General features: G+C 48.4%; 6 protein-coding genes across 6 annotated transcripts; 3 read left to right on the top strand and 3 right to left on the bottom strand.

Annotated features, from left to right (window-relative positions):
* Window positions 1-661: 661 nt before the first annotated feature.
* Window positions 662-2,049, bottom strand: HOO65_020429 (Protein FYV10; the record flags this gene model as incomplete). Its single annotated transcript, XM_071006775.1, has 2 exons — window positions 662-1,393; window positions 1,459-2,049. The coding sequence occupies 2 exons, from the start codon at window positions 2,047-2,049 to the stop codon at window positions 662-664; spliced, it is 1,323 nt and encodes a 440-aa protein (XP_070861067.1).
* A 1,796-nt stretch (window positions 2,050-3,845) lies between these two features.
* HOO65_020428 (Transcriptional regulator CBF1) lies at window positions 3,846-5,124 on the top strand (the record flags this gene model as incomplete). The annotated part of the gene is made up of 2 exons (XM_071006830.1): window positions 3,846-4,653; window positions 4,787-5,124. The coding sequence occupies 2 exons, from the start codon at window positions 3,846-3,848 to the stop codon at window positions 5,122-5,124; spliced, it is 1,146 nt and encodes a 381-aa protein (XP_070861066.1).
* Window positions 5,125-6,726: 1,602 nt separating this feature from the next.
* Window positions 6,727-10,174, top strand: HOO65_020427 (protein G7c precursor; the record flags this gene model as incomplete). The annotated part of the gene is made up of 4 exons (XM_071006355.1): window positions 6,727-7,154; window positions 7,219-7,286; window positions 7,602-9,624; window positions 9,682-10,174. The coding sequence occupies 4 exons, from the start codon at window positions 6,727-6,729 to the stop codon at window positions 10,172-10,174; spliced, it is 3,012 nt and encodes a 1,003-aa protein (XP_070861065.1).
* Window positions 10,175-10,586: 412 nt separating this feature from the next.
* HOO65_020426 (peptidoglycan binding domain containing protein) lies at window positions 10,587-12,365 on the bottom strand (the record flags this gene model as incomplete). The annotated part of the gene is made up of 2 exons (XM_071006644.1): window positions 10,587-11,386; window positions 11,450-12,365. The coding sequence occupies 2 exons, from the start codon at window positions 12,363-12,365 to the stop codon at window positions 10,587-10,589; spliced, it is 1,716 nt and encodes a 571-aa protein (XP_070861064.1).
* Window positions 12,366-13,304: 939 nt separating this feature from the next.
* Window positions 13,305-14,579, top strand: HOO65_020425 (uncharacterized protein; the record flags this gene model as incomplete). Its single annotated transcript, XM_071000065.1, has 1 exon — window positions 13,305-14,579. The coding sequence occupies one exon, from the start codon at window positions 13,305-13,307 to the stop codon at window positions 14,577-14,579; it is 1,275 nt and encodes a 424-aa protein (XP_070861063.1).
* Window positions 14,580-16,591: 2,012 nt separating this feature from the next.
* Window positions 16,592-21,658, bottom strand: HOO65_020424 (Cell division control protein; the record flags this gene model as incomplete). Its single annotated transcript, XM_071006264.1, has 8 exons — window positions 16,592-16,641; window positions 16,698-17,953; window positions 18,023-18,969; window positions 19,030-20,523; window positions 20,594-21,100; window positions 21,185-21,214; window positions 21,276-21,403; window positions 21,487-21,658. The coding sequence occupies 8 exons, from the start codon at window positions 21,656-21,658 to the stop codon at window positions 16,592-16,594; spliced, it is 4,584 nt and encodes a 1,527-aa protein (XP_070861062.1).
* Between the last annotated feature and the right edge of the window lie 1,306 nt (window positions 21,659-22,964).

The following is a 22,964-nucleotide window of genomic DNA, read 5'->3' as shown; positions in this document are numbered from 1 at the left end:
CTCTCTTCTCTTCTCATCTCTTTATCTCTCTTCTGGTATAGAAAAGGCGAAGGGGCCTGTGCCCAGAGAGGGGTTCTTTTATTTCTATGCTGAAAGGAAACAAAACCTGAAGCAGATCGTGCATCTTTTTCAGTTTGTGTGAATGGTGGATAGATGTCTGTTATTTCTTTTTTGGTATGTCTGCTATCCTCTCACCAAGGTTGGATTTTATTATCCTTCATCTAGCCCTCCCTTGGTGAAGCGAGACTTGGAATGGCTTCACGCATAACGTTTTCTTTTTCATTTCATTTTTTTTTTCAAAGTCCAACAGTCCAACTAATGTTTTGGCCAAGTTACTGTACTTTAGGAATATTGGCTGCATAAAAGGAAATAAAAATCGGGTATAAGGTAGCAGGCCATTCTTGTAGATTGTATGTATGAAGAATGAAAACAAGCCAACTTATGAGTAAATAGATAGCCAGGTAGAAAGAGCAAAAAAAAAAAGAATCAAAAGACTATTACTTACATCTAGTAGCTATGAGACAAAGGGAAACAAGATGGCACCAAGAACTCCATGCACGCCGAATAGAACACAAAAGAACACAACCAACGCCAACTACCTAGGAAGAAGCCTGAAGTGCAAAAAGACACTTGGCGAGTAGCAAAACAAAACAACAACAACTCAAGTAATGTAGATCTTTTTCATTTGGCTAGTCTTATACAACTGACCAGAACGAAGGTCTCTGATGGTATTAGGATCCATCGTCGTCTTTTTAGCATATTCCAAAAGTTTAGACTTGCTAAAAGCATGGCCATTGGGGAGCACGACCATGTCATGATCAACGCAGCTGCGTGTATGGTTGGCATAGGGCACTGTACGCGCTAGCTCATTGAGTTCAGACGAGCAGATTGGGCACATTGTTTCCCGTGCATCATAGCTGTCAATATAGTCTGACGTGCGGTAGGAGGGGAGGGTGACACCAATCTTAGCTTTATTATGCGCTAGAACGGTAGGTACGCTTCTTTCTTCCTTAGGGGATGAAATGGCTGCGCGTTCCCCATCATGAACATGGCACCGGGGTGTCTTGAGAGCAGATATGCCAGCGCTCAAGGCCACGTGGAGTAATGGCCTGGAATGGATTCCGTAAAGGGCGTGGAAAGCATCGGTGAAGAGATCGGATAGTTCCTTCCAGCGCGATGGCGACCAGGTCTCGCATGAGTACATGCCGTCGCCATCAGGTTCGGATCTGTAGGCGATTAGGCCACAAGCTGCAAACACTTTGGCGGGGTATTGCTTTTGGAAGGGGACGATATATTTGCGGGCATGGTGAATAGCCTTTACGAAAAGAGATGGATCGCCAGGACGTAGCATTTCTATGTACTGTTGATATCGAAGCATGAACTCGAGGTTGCACTGAGAAAGAAGAAAGCGAAGTTAGCCCGGAAATCCCGCCGTTCAATCAAAGTTATAGGACGTACATTCATCTTGCGAAGCTCCTTTTTATTTTCGGCGCACCAGGCCAAAGCTTCGGTCACAACATGGTTTTCGAGTGATGTCCGAATTTTGTTCCATGTCTCGAAAGGCTCGATATCTACCAGTGCTTCAATGCCCCTTTCTTTGGCCAATTCTTTGGCGCTATCTGAAAACCCCTGCTGAAGAAGGTAATCGGACATAAGGCGGTCTAGACGGACGCGACTCCAAGCCTCATAGCCTGAATCTTGATAGGTCTTGAACGAATAGAGGTTTCCGACGTGTGTGAGGCGCGCATCTAAGCTAGAAATCAGCCTTTCTTCTTCCTCGGCGTAGCCCTCCAGCTTTTTCTTCAAGGCCTCGACTTGCTGGATCATAGAATCTAGAGATCCAAGCGTTGCGTCGCGATCAGCGGTCTGGCGCATGATGGATGTAGCGGCATCTTGAGCGGCACTTTTGATGGTAGCGCTTTCTTTTTCAATGGCAATATGGGCGCCACGGAAGTTTTTACGGAGTTGTTCATAAGGTAAGCGGATCAGCTGCTGCTCCAGAAGAAGGTGGTCCGCGTGTTTGATGATAATATTGTCGGGGTCGGCCATAGTGTGTTGTTCGGACAAGGCGATTGGATACCAATGTTATCGGGTGAGGAGGCTATGGGTGTTGTAACAAGACAAGTAAAAAAAGGGAATGCGCTGTCGCAATGGCAGGGAGTACGGAACAAAGAACGCTGTGTGGCTAGGAAATAAATAACGAAGACAAATAAGGGAAGCGAAGAGGGTGAAAAGAGGTGTTTGCGTACAAACGGAGAAGCTGTTTGGTTTAGACTCAATAGTTTCAGAGGCGACATCAATGACGAAGGCAGATCAAAGTGGAGTCTGTGTAAAGCCATTTTTATCGATAAGACCGGATGAGGTCAGTATCAGTACCAGAGCCTGAGTTTGATGTTCTAGCCAGGCTCTCATGGTGCCCTTAACCTAGGCAATTTAATTTAGATCCCGACTTTCCATATTTCTTGATATCCAGGCTGTACACGGAACATAAGTATGACTTGTATGTGAATTTGGCCCGTCACGATAATTGTAACCCTTCTCCACCTGGCCTGACCTGTAAGATTGAAGATCAACCAAGGTTGGCCCGCTCTATCTACCAACGCCTGCAGCTGGCAGTGCTGACATGGCAGCCGGCAGTTGCAGCACTTCTGGGTAAGCTTCCCCACTTTGAGTGGCTAGGTGAAAAGCAAAGCCTTCTCTTACTGAGGAAGCTTCTCAGGCTCTCTAGGCTTCCAGAGCTGCCTAGTTGAGCAAAGAAAAGCTAATCTTTTTCCAGCCTTAATTATCAGGCAACTTGTTTACCACGCCTTTGACTGGGCCCAGCTAAAAACCCTCTGGCTCCCCCATCCATCCATCACCTCACGTGTTCTTCTCCATCTTGCCTTCCGCGTGACCAGATGACTCCCGCTTAACCCAGAGACCAAGACTACCCAGGCGAACGCCAACCCACTCTACCCTACCCGCCTCAAGATACGGAAATACAGAGGCTCAGCAGCCTAGCACTCCTGCAGCTGGGCACGCGCAGAAGCTCATCAACACCTTTTTTTTTTTGGTTTCCGAGTTTTTCGTCCAACATTTATTATTTTCCCTTTCAAGATCCCCAGAAGTCAAATCCTCAGTTTTATCATTATAATAAAGAAGTCTCACTTTTGTTCTTTAGTTTTTGCTGCTCCCAGGTAAATTCCTCCTCACCTGTTCCAACTTTCTGCACTGTCGCTTGGCCTGCTGGCACCCGCTGTAAAACGCGCTGTTATATTGACTTCCTTACGCTGAACGCCAGATCACGAGATTTCGCAGCTTCCCAGAACACGTGAACACAACTCCCGTGATTTATCGTAATCTAGCTCCCAGCTCCCTGGAAGCTTTCGTTAATTGTTAGTGAGCTCCAATCTGCCTGCGTGAAAAGATTGTCTTCGCTCCATGCTTTGGGTTTTTATTGTTTTTCCAGGATTTGATAACATGGATTTCCGTCCCTTCAAACGAACACTTGCTTATCATTGATGGACGTTTATCGCGTCAGTAATTTTTTATCGCGAAGTCGTGATTGAATTTTCATCCAGTGCACAAGCGCCTTCGGGGTATCCATGACGTCAGTTGCGATGAGATAATCTGGTCTTTCTATCTGCGGTATCAATAAGGCTCTTGTAGTCGTGACTTTGACAATACTTGGAAAACAAGATGGGATATGAATTCCTGGTGCATCGCAACAGTTTATTGTGATGCATCGCCACTAAGCTTGTGATGCTTGCTTCTCTAACCTCAGCCGCAGATTCATTCCTCATGACTTACATGCTAACTCTCCAACCCCAGCCTTTTCCCTTGTTAAATCTTTAATTAATCATACCATGGGCGACATCACCGAAAATGTCGACTTCCTTAAAGGTGCATCACCATCACCAAACTCCAAGCGTAAACGCGATTTTGGAGACAGCCCTGAGGAACAGCGCAAACGAAGTGTTACCGCCACTACCGCATCCACTACTACCCCGCTCATAGGTGCCGATGCGCCTAACCTAAGCTTCATCGAGAGCGCCGTAGAGGCTGCAGCTGCTGCGAATGGTACTGGCATCACTAATGCCGCCACTGTTGCTGCCTTGACTGCCCTACAACAAGCCACTCGCGATGCGAACGAGTCCCATGAGCAAACCTCCTTGGCTATGAACGTCGAGCATAGTCATAGCCACAGCCCTCTCACCCATGCCCCCAGTCCTCTCACCCACAGCCACAGTCCTCTATCTCACAACCCCCATACTCCACACACACCTCACCAACAGCAACATACCCATACCCACCAACACCAACACCCCGAACCAAGCAACGACCCTGCAGATCCCGCCAATGCCTCAAGTACTGCTGCTGCTGCCTTAGGCACCATGTACCCCACAATGCATGTGCCCACGTCTACCGAGCAGCAGTTTGTCCAAGGGCCAACATCATCGTCTGATATGAATGTATCTGGCCCTCAAGGCCCTTTAGTAGGCCCTGGCGCACAACCAGGACACGAATCTGCGTATCCTGACGTCGGCGTGGGCCATGCCGATCACGGTCTCGGTCTCGTTGCGCGTGGCCATCCAGACATGGCTATGCAACACAGAAAGCCTGCTGTAGGTACTGCAGAATGGCACAAACAACGAAAGGATAATCACAAAGAAGGTACATTGTCAAATAATTTGCTAGACTCCACAGCTTTGAGTGTTCACAACTTGATACTTTTTTTTCTACGTCTGAATGAAACCTCCGTGTTTCCCTCTCCGTTATTCGCCTACTAACACTCATTCTTCCATAGTGGAACGTCGTCGGCGTGAGACAATTAATGAGGGTATTAACGAGCTTGCCAAGATTGTACCGCAGTGCGAAAAGAACAAAGGTTCTATCCTGCAAAAGGCAGTGCAGTTCATCCAGCAACTCAAGGCGAATGAAGCGTCCAACATTGAGAAATGGACTCTTGAAAAGCTGCTGACTGAGCAGGCCATTGGCGAACTCAGTCAATCTAACGAAAAGCTCAAAGCAGAATGCGAGCGTTTGTACCGCGAACTCGAAACATACAAGCGTATGTGTCAGTCGGCAGGCCTGGAGATCCCAAGTAAGCAGCAGGACACAGGTGTACCCACTACGACCGCGTGATTGTCTAAGAAATTGATTGTTCTTGTCTGGGCCACGTGTGGCCCCGTCCGTATCGATGCTTGTTCCGCTTGTCATGGTTTGCTTGGTTTTTGCCGATTCATTCTGCTTTCGTCGTCGACTATCTTCTCAGTGCTGTGCTTGCGTCTCTTTATTGCTGTTTCAAATCCCTTTTCATTCGGCTTTCGAATACGTCTCTCTGATGCCCTGGTTAGGCTTTGTTTTTCTGCTATGTTGCACTGTCGATGCTTAGTTTTTTCTATTGTTGGCCCTGTTCAAGGTCGGAGTTCGGTACGGAAGCGAACCTCTTTTGTTATGTTATATTCAGTTAACATGTTCATGCGTGATTCGTCATGTATTACAGTTTATGTGCACCGTTACTTGAAAGCCGTCTAGAATGCCTTTGCATCTTATGCATGGAGCGCAAGCTGCTGTAGTCACGTAGCTTAGGGTTTTGCATAACCTTTTTGCTATTGTAAAAAGAAAAAAAAAACACTGTGCTGTGTAACAGGCAGACAAAGGGCGGGCTTGTCCTTACCTGGCCCTGTTTCATACGAGTATTACGATGGGACTCACCATGGCATAATCAACCCTACGGCTAGATGATCCCTTCCGCTGCATGCAACCTGCACCTAGAACTTTCCAAAGGACTATCAACAACAGGTGCGTGATTAAGTATTGCTTTATCTATTTTATGACGTGTATCTTGGCAGATATTCACGTCTAGGCGGCTGTACTAGGAAGCACATATAAAGAAGCGATAGATGGGCAAAGCAGTTTGATAATAGTTGAAAACATCGCCCTAATCAGGAGATTTGTTGTATAGAGACAGCAACATGGCCTGATTTGCAACATGGCTTAGCGGTATCTGAGGATAGGCTATTGGCGATGGCTCAAGAACTTGAAGATCAAAGTAGCACAATCAAGATTTGTCTAGAAACGCGAGATGCGGATTGTTGCAGAAGTGACCCACGGATTTACGGACAGCAAGTCAGCAAGAAGCAAAAAGACGATAAATCAAACCCACCACAGCTTCACGTCCTGGCGGGATCTTGCTAGCAGAGAGGGTCTTGTTCTAAATACAATGCGCGAAGGTGTTTCTCACTAGACAGTTCCGTCCTTAAAGCGAGGCGGATATACCGTAGCTCGTAGTCTCACGGCAAGCCAACGGGATCACAGGCGAAGGAGAAGGGGCATATAGTTCCCGGTTTGAGATGACAGAGTCTCGTAACGGATAAACGCTTTATACGAGCCCAGACTAAGAAGAAAGGGATTTTGGTTATGCCGTTACACTTAACATAGAAGAGAACAAAATGACCCCTTGGGCGAAGGGAGAGTTCGAGTATATATTAGGCAGGCAAACAACCTTATGGAAAGACACTCGGGAAATGGTTGCAGTATACGCAAAGCAGCGGTAGTCCCTCAGTGATAGCCTTGTTTAGACTGATAGTCCCAACTGCTGTGATAGCCAGTTCTTTCCTTGATACACTCCTTTCATCTTTATTCTATTTACTTTCTTTCTAATCTCAACGATACCCGCACTCATTTTACTCTCTTCACTTTACCCTTCCGAGATCCTGCGGCTTCAATTGTTTCCCCTGAGAAATGAAAGTCCTGAACCTTCTTCGTCTGGTGCCTCTTGCTGGGGCCTTCTTCCCTACCAAGTTCCGTGATGGTCTTGAAGGTCGCCCAGGCACCTCTCACGAAGCCCTGACAATTGAATCTCTTTCCGAGCTTGCCTCTGCCTGGGACATAATCTCTAGCAATGCCACGGCTGCGGATGGAACAGTCTATCTGCCTCGTAGCGTTGTCAATGCTATTCGAGCTGTTGGCCGGGCTAGTGCAGAGGTGGATGTTCTCGAGACGACTGATGCTACATGGCACTTTGACGGCGAGCGCATCTACGAAGGGCAGCTTTTGCTAACAGCTCTTCGTGGCGCAATTGTTAGTTCACTGCAAGAGGGTGACGGCGAGACAGCACGAGCCTTGTTGGGGAAGGCATTGCATGGCGTTCAAGACTTTTACGCCCACACGTGAGTAAGACATGGGCGGCCAAATTGGGGGTGGTGCATGCTAACGTGACTGTCTATAACACAGAAACTGGCTGGAGATTGGAAAGTCTAGTCTTGCACCCCTGGGTCGAGGCGTGGCTGTTGAGACTGCGGGTGAGATGGAGACGACTTGCTTTACCTGCAGCACCGCTAGCAACCCAGAGTCGAAGTCTATGTGCCAAGACTGTGCCAGCTTTGGTCCAGACTCTGCAAAGCTCACAAGCGGGTTTTTTATCAACCAAAATTCTCAGCCACTTGTGGGGGGAAAATGTAGACACGGTACGTACCTTCCTTTTCCTTTGGATGGTGGAAGCACAAACGCATTCGTGTGGCGTTGTCCATCGTGTGGCGTTGTCCATCGTGTGGCGTTGTCCATCGTGTGGCGTTGTCCATCGTGTGGCTGACATTGTACTACCATGCTTGATGTAGGCGGCCCTTTGGATAATCACGGTGATTATAGCCACACTCAAGTCGCCAGGCCCTCCCCGTCCAATGAGACCCCACCAACAAATGCTACGGCTACAACCAGTGACCTGCCTTCGTCGACAAACACCTCTAGCATTAATTCGACCGCAAAGGCGGAGCCTTCTGCTGTTCTTGTTGCAGGAATCAACAAAGACTCGCTTGATTGCTTGTGGTCGCCACATAGCCATTTGCATTCTGGTGCCGTTGCGTTTGCTCGTGCTGCCACTAAACAGTTTGTTGGCGATCTTGTTGATGAGCTGAGTCCCCAGCAATTGATGATCCTGGTTGGCCTGCAAGTTGAAACAGAGCACAGCCATGGCCTTGCGGCAAACAATGCTCATCGACCAGCTTTACCCTCCCGTGTGACACTTCATCTTGCCGGTGCCCCAGCTGCTCAGGATAGAGACAATGGCTTGGTTGAACGCCAGAGTCAGGGTATCAACGGGCATTATGACCCACTACACCTTGTTTCGCTTGCTCCAATCTTGCTTGTTTCAGATGTTATTCCCGATTCTGACTCGCCACTTTCGTTCCCATTCGTGGTTGATAGTCAGATGACATTTCTATCTGTTGGCATTGCTTGCACTAGCTGTTCGGTAGCTCTTTCACCACCCGTCTCAGACAAGCCTGCAGGCAGTGATTGGGATCAAGCTGTTGATAGCTCTGGCACCCATGCTCGCATCAATGTGACTACTCCTCAACCGGGCGTTTGGACGGTGGAGCTCTCGAGTAATGGCGAAACCAACAGCGGCAGTTTTGCTGTAGCTGTTGAGGGTGAGTCGCCCCTCCATCTTGCGGGCTTTTCATTTGTGGAAAGTGCTGGCCGGCCTGGTCACGAAGGCTACTTTGATATTGGCTCTACGCTCCCTGTAGATACCCGTCTGGGTGTTGTGGCTGAGATCTACGGCCCTGTTGGAGACGCCGAGCCCCTTTGGGTCTTGCGTGGTCCGGACTTCCATGGTGTTGTTAATGAATCGATTTCTGGCGATTCTGGATCAAAGATCCCAGCTCTGGAGCTTGTTGCTGGCTCAGGCAAAGAGGGCTTTCCTGATAACAGCTCATTTTTTGGAACTACAAAGCTGCCTGCGTCCTTTCTGCATTCACCTGGTGGAGAGTTTGATACTCAAGCATTTTACGTCTATGTTAAGGGCGTCGACTCTTTCGGTGCTGATTTCCAGCGCGTACATCCCGTACTTTTCAGCGCTTCACGAGCAACCCGATCGTATCCTTTAGGTAGCCTCTCTCCGCTCTTTGGAATGGTTAATGGTGTTGCTACAGATACTAGTGATGATGGCCGAATGGAAGCAGAAGAGATCCTTAGGTCCAAAGGGGACGAAAATGACTCTTCAATTACTGCTCCAGCTGTCAATATCCAGGCAGACAATTCAACTACCATAACATCGTTTCCGCTAGTGCAACCAAGCGCCTCTCGATCAATGCCCGTTTTGTCAAATAGCACAGCTCTTTCTGGACGGGTTCAGTTCCCGACGGGAACTGGGATAGCGACAAACTCATCGGCCAGCACCAATGTTGAAAGCTTTACCGCCCCTAGCACCGGCCGCTCATTTTTCAACCCTACAGGCTTTATTAGCAATACGACAATAGCAGGATCTTCCGTACCTAGCGCAGGATCTACAATGCCCTATACTTCAAAGGCTAGCGTCGCAGCTATGGATTCCACCAGCTCGAATCGTACCACCCAGACCAGAACTTTAACTATTCGCCCGATAGTGACATCTGAATATTCGTATGGAAGTGCCTCTAGTTATCTGCCAGCCAACAGTACTAGATTAGCCCCGATTATTCCTACGACATTCAGCCCTCTACCTACTTACAGCTACAGCGCATTTAGCACCAGCACCAGTGAGAGCCTAACAAGTAGAAGCTCTTCGGCGCAGGCGGTTGCCCCAGTAGGTACAACCAAGTGGGACACCACCCAAGACGAAAAAACTGAGGAATATGCGCCGAAGACAACAAACAGTGAAGAGTAAGTAGAGTTCTTTCTTTCCAAATCCGCAGTGTACGCGCTATCTAACACTACTAGCTATTCTACTACTGTCACCGATTGCCCTAAAAGTACCATCACGGCCATCACCACTACTACCACCACTACAAGCAAGACACACAGCCAGACAGATATCGCAGACTACGGCGCGCCACGTAGCTATAGGTCATCGCTGAGCTTAAGCGAGTATGGGAGCTCTTCACCCACAGCCTTTACTTCCCGTGCAGATCCCATTGGGCAGTCCCTAAATAGCTACTCAACCATAGAAATAACATCGCCAACAACTCTAACCTCGACTGCGACGAGCACACGCACTCAGACGACGTCTACTAGCGCTTATGGCTTACTCGATACCATGGTTACCTCATACAGCGACAGTGCCACATCCTCTGATGACTCTGCCTGGACTACAAGAACAACTCCGCCAGGCTATGAACCATCCGTTATCCGGAGTTCTGCTGCAGACATCGGCATATTTGGCTTTGGTGTGCTAGGAGTAATGCTAGCTGCCATTATTTTTGTGCTTGCATGAAGGCGAAGGGAGCGGAAGGCTTTGGCTAGCTGATAGTCAGTTGTGGTAAAGGGGTAATGGAGGTGGAAAGAAGCCAGATGGGTACGAATGGCGCCACATTGAAATCTTTATTTTCACTCTTAATATTAGTCAGTGGTGAGGGTATAATTAGTATATCTACATTTAGAGGGTTTGATAGGCTTCTAGCTATGTAATTGGATAATGGATGCAGTCATAACTTGCACAGGTGTCTAAGATTGTCTCACTCCAAACAACGCCCTTTTCTACAAGTTTCATGTACAAGGAGAAAGTTATAAGACAAAGAGAAAAGATCGGTGACCAACCAAAAAGAAAAAAAAGCTAACGTAAGAACAAGAATAAAGACATTAGACCTAAGCACACAACATGATACCGACGCCATTCGACCCCTTTCTTAGAGGTGAGTCCATCTGCGAACAGTTGCCCACAAAGAGCCGAGCTTCTCCCGAATCGAGTCCTTGCGCTGTTGCGGCGGCTGGACCATTTCTTCGGACTTGACATCGCCCGCACTTTCAACTAAATCCCAGGATTCCTTTCCGAGAGTGTGAAGCAGGTGTCGCTCAATGGGACCCAATGGCTCTTCGGGCATAGTGCTGCTATGTAGCTGTTTATCTCCCTGATACACCCACTTCCAGCGACCAGCGGCAGTATCAGAAAGATGAATACTCTCCGTATCCTTTTCTTCAGAAATCCACGTCTTGGGAACCCATCTAGGATGGGCCACGACGGGCTCCGAGACATCTAGGTCGCATTTTTCAACCGTCCACTCAGCAAGAGCAGGACAATCCCAAATGCCGGCGTCGTTCAGACCGAGGCCAAGCCCTTGCAACCGTACACGAACTGAGCTGTGGATATGCTCGTTGGTTGACTGAAGATACTCTTTTTTCCAGCTGCCATCTTTGGGATTGATGCCACGGTACTGGCCAGGAGAACGAATGATGCTACCCGCAACAGTATAGGCTGCACTGACCTTCTTGTGAATCTTTCCAAAGCCCCAAGGCCGGAGAAAACCGCCTGTCTCTTGATCAATGCTCTTTTTAATCGCTTGGAGACTTTGACGGGCAACTGGAATTTTGGGGTGCTCGGATTTAGGAAGGTTCCTAGAGTATTTTTGGGAATCCTGGAAGAACCTGTCAAGGATGTCTAGGTCAAACTCACAGCCAACTGAAGCCGAGGACAGTTGGTCCATCATCCCTGTGTCCTGTTAGATACAAAAAACTGTAGGGTACTAAAGATTAAACGGGCATATTCACTTACATGCCATGGAAATATCGGCGATTGCTTGATCGGGCCAGCCTCCACCACAGTTCGAGTGCGAGCCGGGGAACCACACCTGCCGGAGGTCGCACTGCTGTTCGTCATCCTCACTCTTTTCCCATACTGCAGGACTAAACGGAGGTCGCGTCTCATCCAAAGCTAAAGCTTGAAAGGCATGCTCAATACGGTCTGACAAAGTCGTGTCCCAAAACTGGTACTCTTTGTGTGATGGCTGGAAGCCTAGTCTATGCATCCACCCAACCTGGGGGATGCCCAGACTTCCCACAGTATCAAATACAGCGACAGCCTTGATGGTGATCAGTTTCTTGGTGTCTTCAGCTGGATCCTCGTAGTAAATCCTCGTTAAACCAGCCTCCTCGAGCCTAGTGCGGTATATCTTGGCAACCTCCTTGACCATGTCTCCATTTGTTGGATCCAAAGGCCAGGGCTTGTTGGAAAATGGGCGTTGAGGGGACTTGTCCTTGTGGCCCTTGTTGCCCCAGTTCTCCATGTCTTTGAAAATGGGCATAAAGTCTTTCAAGCCTTCAGCAGTGAGCAGCCCAAGATTCGCCACCATACCAGCTACCGAGCGAGCGGTGAAAGCACCACGGGAGAAGCCCAAGAGCACGATTTCATCCCCAGGAGAGTAATTAGTGCAAAGGAAAGCGTAGGCTTCGCGGATTCGCTCTGCAATCCCTTTTCCAAAGGCACCACCAACAATGCTATCGATCATGTTGCTTCCAGTGCCCACGCCAGATTGGTAGTTGATAATCTGCAGCGTGCCGTCACTGCAGTGGTGGGAAAAGCAGCGCGACATGCGTGTGACATTTGATGGGATTTGAGTGCTACCATCAGAGTTCATCCAAGTGCCATCACAGCAGACGATGAGACGCTTGCGGGCATAAGTACGCGGCATTGTATAGTATTAGCTTGAGATAGAATGAAAGAAAAGAATAATTGTGAATGTGCTACCAGAAGATGAAGCGGTCGTGGTAGTGGAAATAGACTGGTCTTTATATCCAGATTCAGAGCCCTGATTTATGTTCCGGGGGGTAACACGTAGACGAGACCTCGCTCTATGTCTCCGGACCACAGCCCCGGTCATGAGTAAGATGAATCTCCATCATGTTCCCTATTACAGACTCAACATGTTTGGGTAAGCAATATATTCAGGAGCTGCATAAATTCTGCCCTTGTCTTGTTCTTCTTTTTCCTGTTCTGTTTTTTTTGTCTCTCGGTACTATGAGGAAAAGCCTGCGGGCGTTCCTTGACTGCCTGCAGCAGATCAAGCCATGGAGCGAATCAAATGGGAAAACGCCTCGGACAGGGGAGCTGAAGAAATCAATATTAGATAACAAAGAACCCATGGCGAGATTGGGCTAATGTCAAGATTGAGTCCGATTTTTCGAAAGGTGACGTGTGCGATGAATTTTCTTTTCCTGTGGGCGGTGAGCCATGAAGCCTGGCAGAAACAAAATCAAGGAAGGCATGGCACTCTTTTTTCGGGACTCCACGACTAAGCCGGCTATGCGGAAGGAGCCCCACACCTTCCTCGTCCGGAGGACAGGCCCCACTCTGAAGGACAATACCATACACAAATCGTAGTTACCTATGCTGCATTGTTGATATGTCACTACATTTTTTTCTACCCGCCAACCCAATGATATTGTCCTCTTATTCTCTTCTCATTCCTTTTCTTCTCTTTCTACCATGCTCTCTTTATCGCTATTCCTAAAATGCCTTCTTCAGCCTCGCTATTCCGATCCCCTACTGTTATCTTTGTCTAAAGCATCATTATCCCCTATGTTATCACTCTCATCCGGACGTTTAGTTTGTTCCCTTCTCCTCAGCCACCATGTCAGATTCCAGCGCCTCCCATGAACCCGCTAAGACAGAGGTCAACTCTCCTATTAACGGCATCAGTATGCCAATTTTCTCTGGCCTAAACATTGACTCTAGCCACGGCATCAAAGAATGTCAAGACTTCATTGAGGTGCAACTAGGTCATCCTGCCGTGCTGTCTCCAACAGAGAAGAAGGATCGCCTCAACTTCAAGTTTGATCACGACTATATCCCCCACCTCACAATACAGCTCCGGCCTGGAGTACCAGAGCCTATTTACAGGTGGAGCCCTTACCTACAAATGCTCGAAAGACCAATTCCTTCCGTTGAAAAAACACGAGCCGTCCTCCAAATCAGCAACCATAAGGGGGTTTCGACTGTCTTCAAGTGTTACCTCATTACCGAACATGGCCAGACGCCAATGGGAGCCATGTCTCGCGACATTATGTCACTATCACCAGATTCCGACTACTTCCTACCTCGGATGAAGCATCTCGCGGTTTGCCTTGCCTCTTATTTAGCCCGTGGTGCCGGCCCCGACACATTCTCTCCATGTCCAGTCATCGAGCGTGCCAGGCGTCCCGCGCTAAATTCAATCAAAGTAAGGCTACGTATTTTGCGTAAGCATCTTCCAGAGCATTTACGTTGTATGCCACGCTTTTGTCTCTCCAGGGCCAATCGACTAAACCATATTGGTGGCGCTGCGAAGCTTCCTCCGATAGTTTCAAGTGATGTCCAATTTGAGGCCACAGCTGATGAGGGGATGCTGGTGCATCTACCACCAGCTACCCAGCCCCATCCCAACACTGACATAACTTGGGCTCACTACGGCCATGACTTTTACATTTTCGAGGACCTGATGGGCTATTTTAATGAAAAATCATCCATCTTCAAGTATTATGTAGGCCATAGAGAGTTACGGAAAGCTTTCTGGAACACGTTGGACGAGGTCATGGGTAGCAAAAAGTCTCAGAGCACGAAACGGGAGCGCAAGGCCTTACAAGTCTCCTACACGATTGGATTCCTTTTCCGCTACGGTTTCATGCCCAACTCGGGGCTTTACCCTACTCCCGCAGATGTGGTGACTTCACAGTCAAACCCAGAATATTTCGCACGACTCGAGGCCTTCGCTAAAGCATCCAATACCTTCAAGAGAGAAGGTGCTCCTAAACAGGAGTTTGTCTCCGATTGGATTGATAGCCAAAAGGAAAGTCTAAAGTCTACTCGACTCGCTAAGGCAATGGGAGACATAAATGATGTCCTACAAGTCATCAGAGCACGTATTTAAGATGCAATGGGTTATTGTGAAACTGACCTCTGCCTTACAACGGATTCTAGCCATTTATACCTCAATGTGACGGCAGTTCAGCCAGGGGGTAACTTAGTAGTCTAGCCCCTAAATTTCATAGCGAAGAATACAGCTTTTGGCTTTTGTAAGGTAACCTTAATATCTTGGTATTTCGTGATAATATGAACTCAAACTATTATACGTCTAAGTACCTACAATGGTTTTGCAGCAATATCACGGCTATAGGAGAGAGGGTTCCATTATTCATAACCAACACTTGGAAGCACTATCTCATGAGCCGGCATCAATCTAGACATTCTCAAAGGTCGCAACCGTGGCGCTCTAGTCGATGAAATGGTGATGGTAGTGAAGGCCTGTCTCATTGCTTCCAAGCAAGCTTGCCACTCGCCTTCATCCTATAGTCGTCACAGAACAAAAGAAAAAGAAAGAACAGAACAAAACAAAACATATATTCACATGTAACTTCCAACCAAAACCTAACGCCCCACCTCTCTCCGCGCTGCCCCGTCCCCCGTCTTCTGTCTACTCGACACGCCCTCTATTTCGGGCCCAGTAGCGTTGCCTATGCATTCCCATGGGTAGCTGAGGCCCTTCGCTTTGCCACAGTTCGCCACTTGGATCTTTGTCTCGGCGCTGTGGTGGTTGAACTTGGAGTGGTACTGCTTAAAGTCGCTATGCCATGTCTGGATCGCGCTGCCAAAACTCTAGCGACGGAGCCTCAGTGTGGACCTTTCATCTGGTTCATATTGAATGACTTTGGGAGTTCCAGCATCACTCCAAGGTGGTTGTCTCTGATCTAACTCTTGAAATCGGCCCTGGATGTGTTCTTCCAGCGTCTCGCCGCCGCCAGAGACATCGTCCTCTAGGGAATCAGCAAATCTACGCTCTTATAGCCCTCTTTGGCCAGCTGGTCTACTATCCTGTTTTCTGGGACTTCACAGCGCCCTGGAACCCAGTACACCCTGCCAGTCGGTTTTTCTAGAGCTAGACTTTCCGGCCCGCCCTCCCGCCTTGCCAGACTGCGCCGGATCTCTTCTATTTCGAACTAGAAAGTGCTTGGTTCCCTCATTCGCTTGCTGATTCCCTTTGCTACGCCTAGGTCCGTCCCGGGCTCCCAAAGTGGGGCGCCAGATAGCCCCATGAGTATAAATAGAGTTTTTAACACCATCCACAACGAGCCGGCAACGTGCCTGAGTGGTTAAAGGGTATGACTAGAAATCATATGGGTTCGCCCTCACAGGTTCGAATCCTGTCGTTGTCGATATAATTCGGATGAGCCGCTGTGGGCTCTGGTTAAATCTTTTTGAAATCCCAACACCACTGCGCAAGCAGTTGTGCAGCTACACGAGGTACCTCGTGTTTCTCTTTTCCTTTTTTTTAGACACCATTCCGTTCATAGATCTAATGTCCCCAGCTCTAAAGAAAGGTAGAATGAAGAAGTACAACCTGATTCAATCCAGAGTCTCACAGTTGCCTTCATTCATAGCTTGTTCATAACGTCAAAGCAGGCCAGTTCAGCGAGCCTTGGTACATAACTTTGTTTGATTGTTTATCATCATGATACTTCCTTTATTGGTGTTGGTCCTTGATTTCTCTTCCTCATATCTCCAAGTTCATAAGTCATTCGTAAGCCATGTCTCATGACATGCAAGAAAACAATGCCGCATCCCAGAACCGAAAACAACCGAAAGGGAAAAGGAAAAAAAACAGAAAGCAAGAAATAAGGAAGATAAGACACGATATCTATACCCAGCTCAAAGGCCGTTGTGTATCGTATACTTAAGCGAATCTGCATATTCATGCTGGCTTTTGAGCATCCCAAGCATGATGCCACCCATGCTCCCGTTCTTACAACATGAAGACAGAATAAATATACGGAACCATGTGTGGCCGTCTACCAATTTTCTGAAACAGACAGACGACTCCGCCTTTTTATGAGCATTCCGCCACCACCGCCCCCGCTACTACTGTTCAGTCCGTCACGGCTGCTCTTATGCTGATGTGCTAAATCCTGCTGCTGCCGTTGCTGTTGAGTCATATTCTGTGCGTTTTCCACTGCATGTGCGACCGATTGTGCCGTTGAAGAGCGTAACCTACTGCCGCCGCGATCGGCCACAAGGCCAGCGGCAAGGTTCTCTTTACTTGTAGCACCGGGAAGCAAGCCACCAGCAGACTCAAACGCACGCAAAGCACTTTCGGATCGTCGGTGGGAAACATGCGCAAAGCGGTCGGCAGATGCAGCAGACATAGCGGCGAGAGATGGTGAAGACGGAGAGGAATTCAATTGATGATTGGGTATAGAGGGCGAATGTGCATGGGACAGAGATTGGGAATGCGAGTGCTGGAACATTGGCGACTGCGCCCGTTGCAAGTAACCAGCCTGGGCCTGTGCTTGAGCCTGGACGTGAGAATAACCATTTCCGGATATTCCAGTTCCATTGGATACACTTCCGTGCCGGGGGTACACACTACCCGCCCGAGGAAGCCTCTTCGCCAAGCCAGATAGACCCGACAATCCGGTCATAGCAGAAGGCGGAAGCTCGCCACTAACCCTTCTAGGAATGCCAATTGATCCTTCTCGACTACGAGGACGGTATGACATTGACTCACGGTCCTGCACGGTCTTCCGACGTGGGCTTGCACAAGCATCTGCAAAGGGGTCCCGAGATAGCCCGGCATTTGAAGTGCGGTGTCGGCGTCCGCCGTTAGGAGTTGGGGGCATGGAAGAGGAAGGACTGCCCACAGAAGTAGGGGTGTATGGGCTATTATAACGAGGAGCTGATTCAGCTCTCCGAATAGGTCCACGACCAGCACCAGTTCCGTTAAGATTGATTCCGATCACGCCGTTGCTGCCGGAAATACCAATACTACCTCCCATGTTCATTCCAGGCTGTGAAGAAGAGCTTGCAGTCTCGTACGCCACCAGGGAGTCAACATGAGACCGAACGAGATCCGATGCCAAGTTACGCACTAGTACAGCATTATCCTTTTCAGCATGAGTCTTGACAGATTCCAATAAGCTCTCAACTTGGCTCGAGTTAAGGCTAGTGATGCCATCACCAGTACCCAAGTAGCCGGGATCACAAGAGTCCATAATGCTACGAACTAGACGGAGCAAGTTTAGCCGAACAACAGCTTTTTTGTGACTAAGGCGCTGCACAATGCCAGAAAGCATTTCTGGGTGGGCAAGAGTGAGTGCCAGAGGAGGGCTCAGCCGAACAATTTTCAAAAGTGGCTCAAGAATGTTTGAATCAAAAGAGTTAATGCGGTTAGTATCAAAGCAGGAGATGATAGCCCCACTGAAGTCACCGTGCATGAGGTGGCCTTCAACATTGGCGGTCTCCTCCTGAAGCCTAATTATAGGTTAGTTAACAACATGAAAAGCCGAGTAATACAGAAAGGCTTGCAAAGAACAAACTTACCATACATGGATAGCGTCCAAAGCAGTTACTTGCCAGTATTGGTCAGCCAGTAACGAGACATAAAAGTCTAGGCCTTTATTCTGCCATAAGTATCGCCGGGCCTTTTGACCCGAATGTGCCATATCACACAAAATGGGAAGCACAAACTCCTTGGGTGGTCTGTCGGTCTTCATAATTCGCAGCAGCAGCGGAATGATGCCACCCACAGCTGCAACCTCCTGGCGCTCCTTGCTCAACCTACAAAGATTGAACATAGTGTTGAGAACCTGGTTTGATACCTCTCGTACGTGCTTATGACCCCGTTTGATGCTGTAGCTAAGAAGATCAATGAGAAACTCGATGGCATCCGCCGAGTGAAGAGACTCGAGAGTTGTCGATAACATTGACAGGTTCTTTATGAACTTCAGCATTGTGATCTGGTGCTGAGGCGACATGCGCTGCAAATCTTTAAGGACGCTCTTGAGCACCTGACGATCTGCAACCACCTCCTTAACATAATTTTCCGCTTGAGAAAACAGGTAAAAGATTCCCACAATACGACCTTCAATGAGGCGAGAAACTTGATCCTCCCCTTCCTCGTCCAAGACCCGATGGAGCACCAAGGCCAATGGATATAATATCTTGCTGCGAGAGAAAATGCGGCAAAAGTCGTTCTTGGGGGTTGGGCCCTGCATATCAAACACATTCCAGATGCCGTTGACACCAATAAGGACCAAATCTCGTGTGCTATCGTAGTCTTCGTCCAAGAAGTCCACTAGGACATTCAAACCCCCAGCGCTAACAAACATCTGGAGTGTCAAAGTAGATGTTTGGTACATTTGCCGCACAAAAGCAGCGGCCTCAAGGCGAATCTCATCAGAGTATTGACGTGCTACAAATTGGGAGATAATGGGGATGCCACCAACGAAGCAAAGATTCTCTTGGATTTCGACATCGTCGAGGATGATCTAGTTAGCTGTGTTAGTAGTCAGTTCGCGTTGAACATTACTCCCGAGTCAAAAACATACCGCGTTTACCACCTGCAACAATAGCAAAATCATGTCTTGTCTGCTTTTCACACTGCACGGTTCAAGAATCTCGAGAATTGGCAACAAACCATGTGAGCTGATTATCAGATTCTTGACCTCCGGATTCTCACACGTCATAATCAACAGCTCTTCCGCCACATCACACAACACATCATCTGTCTCGGTAATCTGTAAAGATCGCACCAGTTGCTCGACGCGCTCGCAAAGGCGCGCATGGCGATCACGGGCAATGTTTGCTTCAAGGTCCATCTCATCCCATCCCGGGTCCATTGAGGCAAATGGGTCATCTTCCTCTTCCTCATCACCAAGCCACGATCCACCCGAAAGCTTGGAGAGAATCATACGGCCATCGGTTATTTCAGAGCCACGATCGCTAGCATCATCTTTGTGAAAGCTATCCTCTAGGCCAACAATATCTGAAAAGTCCTCTTCGCCATCATTTTCAGCGAACCGCTGGATTTCAATCTGCAAACGAGGTCTCCGAGTTAGTGGATCAGGAAATTCTGGTTGCTTACTAGGCTGGCGCTGTAAGCCACCGTCCACCGAGGCAGTCTGTATAGGCTTTGGGAATTCAGCGAGATCCGATGGATGAAAAAGTTGCGGAGCGTCACCTTGGTGCTTTCCGCGTTTAGCCGCAAGATGCAAGCCCCGGTTAAAAGCAGCATCATCGTCATCAGCAAATAAGTCCGAATAGTCATCCACCTGCTTTTCCCGGAACGCCAGCTCGGGCTTTTGTGGGAGTTCAAGTTTAGCATGCTTGATAGGTGATCGTGGCCGTGAACTCCGTGTCCGGTTGCGGATGTTTTCTTTCTTTGGAGGGTCATCTGGCTCTGGTGAATCTTCTTGGTACTTCGCTAGGATATGACCAACGGGTCGAATAGTCTGGTCCTGGAAACTGTCGTTGAAACTGGACATCATTTGCTGTTGTGGGGGGCCTTTGATAGTGAGCAAGTCGCCGTCCAAGTCTTCATCGAAAGACGCTCCATCAATCGACGCAAAAGCTTTGAGCCTATCACTAGACAAGAGTCCCCCGAAATTATCTTGTGGCTTTAGACGAGGCAGCTGGAGAGCGGTTGGAGAAATGGCAGTCGCAAAATCGTCATCCCAATTGTCATCATCTTGCAATTCTGGTGACCGAAAAGCCTCAGTTAGTTGCTGTCGGGGCTTAACAAGACTCAGAGGACCCCCCTTGACCGGTGCTACTCCGTTTTCCTTGAGCCTCGCGGGCGGTGCTGGCCCTGGTAAGCCTCCATCTGAGCCTATTGATGCTCGAAGAGGGGTATCTGAAGACTGGAGTGCCTTGTTCCATTGCTTGACTTCCTCAACGGCTTGACTGAAATTTGAAGGTGTCTTAGCGACTTGGGGCTCGCTCTTTCTACAACCAACGATCCAAGCATGTCTCAGGAGCTTGCGTGCAGTTACTCGCAAGTTGGGGTCCTTTTGAAAGCATTGCATTAGGAAGTCTCTGGCAGCCTAGTAGCAATCAGTATAGTTAGCTCTAGTCGCATACAAACCCACAATAGATAGAAGCACATGAGCTTACAGGTGATATTCCTTCAGGGAGAGGCGGGTGGTCATCATTCACAATAGCAAACAGTGCTGGCATAGCCGCCAAGTTATGGTATGGTGGCCTTCCCTGGAGCAGCTCAATGACCGTACATCCCACACTCCAGATGTCAGATGCCGGAGATGCTCCCGAGAGCTGGATTATTTCAGGGGCCATCCAGTAAGGTGTTCCAACAACCTGTGCTTCTTTATCTTGACCACTAGCCAATGTGCTTGTAGACACGCCGAAATCAGCCAATTTCACAGTGCCATCTTTGGTAGTTAAAATGTTTGCACCCTTGATATCTCGATGGATAACACCCTGATCATGGAGGTATTGTAAGCCTTGCAGCACCTGCGTCATGTAGACGCCGACAAGGTTCTCTGGGAACTTTCCATAGGCCTTGCAGATGGAGTGCAGTGAGCCATTCTCGCAGTATTCGAGGATGATGTTGAGACAGTCGGTTGACTTGACGAAGCCAATATACTTGACAATATTGTCATGCTGTAGGAGGGCAGCAACGGAGTAAGTCTCTGTACAAACGGCGAACGACGGGCGAGCTTCCCGAGGTCAAAATAGGGTGCTTACATGGAGGTTCTTGAGGAGGTCGATTTCAGACTAGAACATAGGAATCAGTATGTGAATGTAATGGAGGGAGGTATACAAAAAGAAGTGGTACCTCAATCATGCGAAGTTCGCTTTTGGGTAAATTCCCCAGCTTGATCTGTTTGACGGCGACAGCCTCACCAGTGCCCCAGTTGAAGGCCTTGTAGACCGAGCCAAAAGCTCCCTTGCCGAGACATTCTCCTAATCTCTAAGAGACAGTTAGCATGTATGCTCGTCTCCGTATGACACGTGCATGTATGTTTAGAATTATCCATGGGCAATACTTGCATAGTCCTTGAGTCCAGGGTCTTGCACAGCAGACGTCTCTCTCATCTTTTCCCTGCGCGGGGTTCCCTGGCGATCTGGCCTGGAGGCCGCGGCGGCCATGCGAGCATTTGGGGGGTAATGGCGATCAGCTTTGATAGCAGTGCCCGTTGAGGGAGGACTGCTAGCCATGTCTAAGCTTTGTTGGCGCTAGAAAAGCGTTTAATGGGAGATGGGAATCGTCGAGGCGGCTTGCGACGGGTAATTTGTTTGCTTGGATAGGGCGGCTGTTATTCAGAGATGGCAAGAGAAAAATGGCGGGGGGAGAATAACAGTATCAGATAAGGAAATTCCACCCAGGTATACTCTTCCCAGCCGAGCCTTGGACACAATGGGCACGCAACAGCCTCCTTGGGAAGAAAATATGCTCTCCAGGCTGATTTCGTATGGTATCGAAATCCAAGCCGGTGTCGAGTGGATGTCGGTTGATATTGGGTTGGCAAGGCCGGCTGTAGACGTATATATTAAATTAGGCTTCGCTGTTGTGTTGCCGTTTTGGGACAGGACTGCGTATGTATATTGACAATGGCCAAGTAGTCGGGCGGCTTAAGGCGTTAGTCGTCGTACGTCTTTCGTTGTCTGTCGTTCGTCTCGCCTGGTCTCGTTTGAGGGGCAAAAGTAGTCGGTTGCAATTGGAAAGTCGTGTATATGTATAGTATGTGCGTGTGTGTCGTGATCAGCGGCTCACTACATTTCTCGGTTATTTATATGTTTGAGGGCCGGTCTTTTTCCTTCCAGCTGCTTGCTGATAGGTAGCAGTGCTCCTATCCTAGAATCGGCGAGTGTTATTATCCAGAAAGAAACGCCTCCCCACGAGATTTATCTCATGGTTCGTAGAAAAGCCGAGAGGCGGGCTCAAGAAATATAGGGACAAGAAGGAGAAAGAGCGATGGGGGTGAGGAATAGCTTGTCTCTAGTCTCTAGCAGCAACTTTTAAATGGCGAGCCAAGAGGAAGAGGAGTGCAAGCTTATCAAATAGGTTACAGAAAAATAAGAAAAAAAAAGAAAAAAAAGTAGAGCGAAAAAAGGCGGAGAATTTGCAAGCAAGCCTAGTCGATCAGAAGGCAAAGCAAGCAAAGATAGGAAGGTACAGACCACAGCAATGGCTGCACACACGATACTGTATGTTTTCTACCGTCTAGCTATAGCCGTAGTAGCGTAGCCTTCCTGCATCACTATGAACAAGCCATGCCTTGATTGGCCATTTTGCACCCATATATACCTCGTCTCAAAATAGCCCTTCCCCCTTGCTTCAAATGGCATCTCGTTGTTTGTTTACTTTGACAACACAGTTCTGGCGATCTTGCAAACATTATTAGCTCGAGCTAACTTGATTAGCTCAATCTCAATTGCTCGACCAAAACAATCCCCCTCGTCTCATTCTTGTCTCTTTCTCCTACTGCTTCCTTCATTTTCTCCTTCTTGGGTACGACTCTTC

The sequence above is a fragment of the Ceratocystis lukuohia genome (assembly GCF_044167205.1).
Source record: "Ceratocystis lukuohia strain C4212 chromosome Unknown Supercontig2_pilon, whole genome shotgun sequence".
In the NCBI taxonomy this organism is placed as follows: domain Eukaryota; kingdom Fungi; phylum Ascomycota; class Sordariomycetes; order Microascales; family Ceratocystidaceae; genus Ceratocystis; species Ceratocystis lukuohia.
The sequence above is the reverse complement of the archived record's forward strand: the minus strand, read 5'-3'. Positions and strand labels throughout refer to the sequence as shown.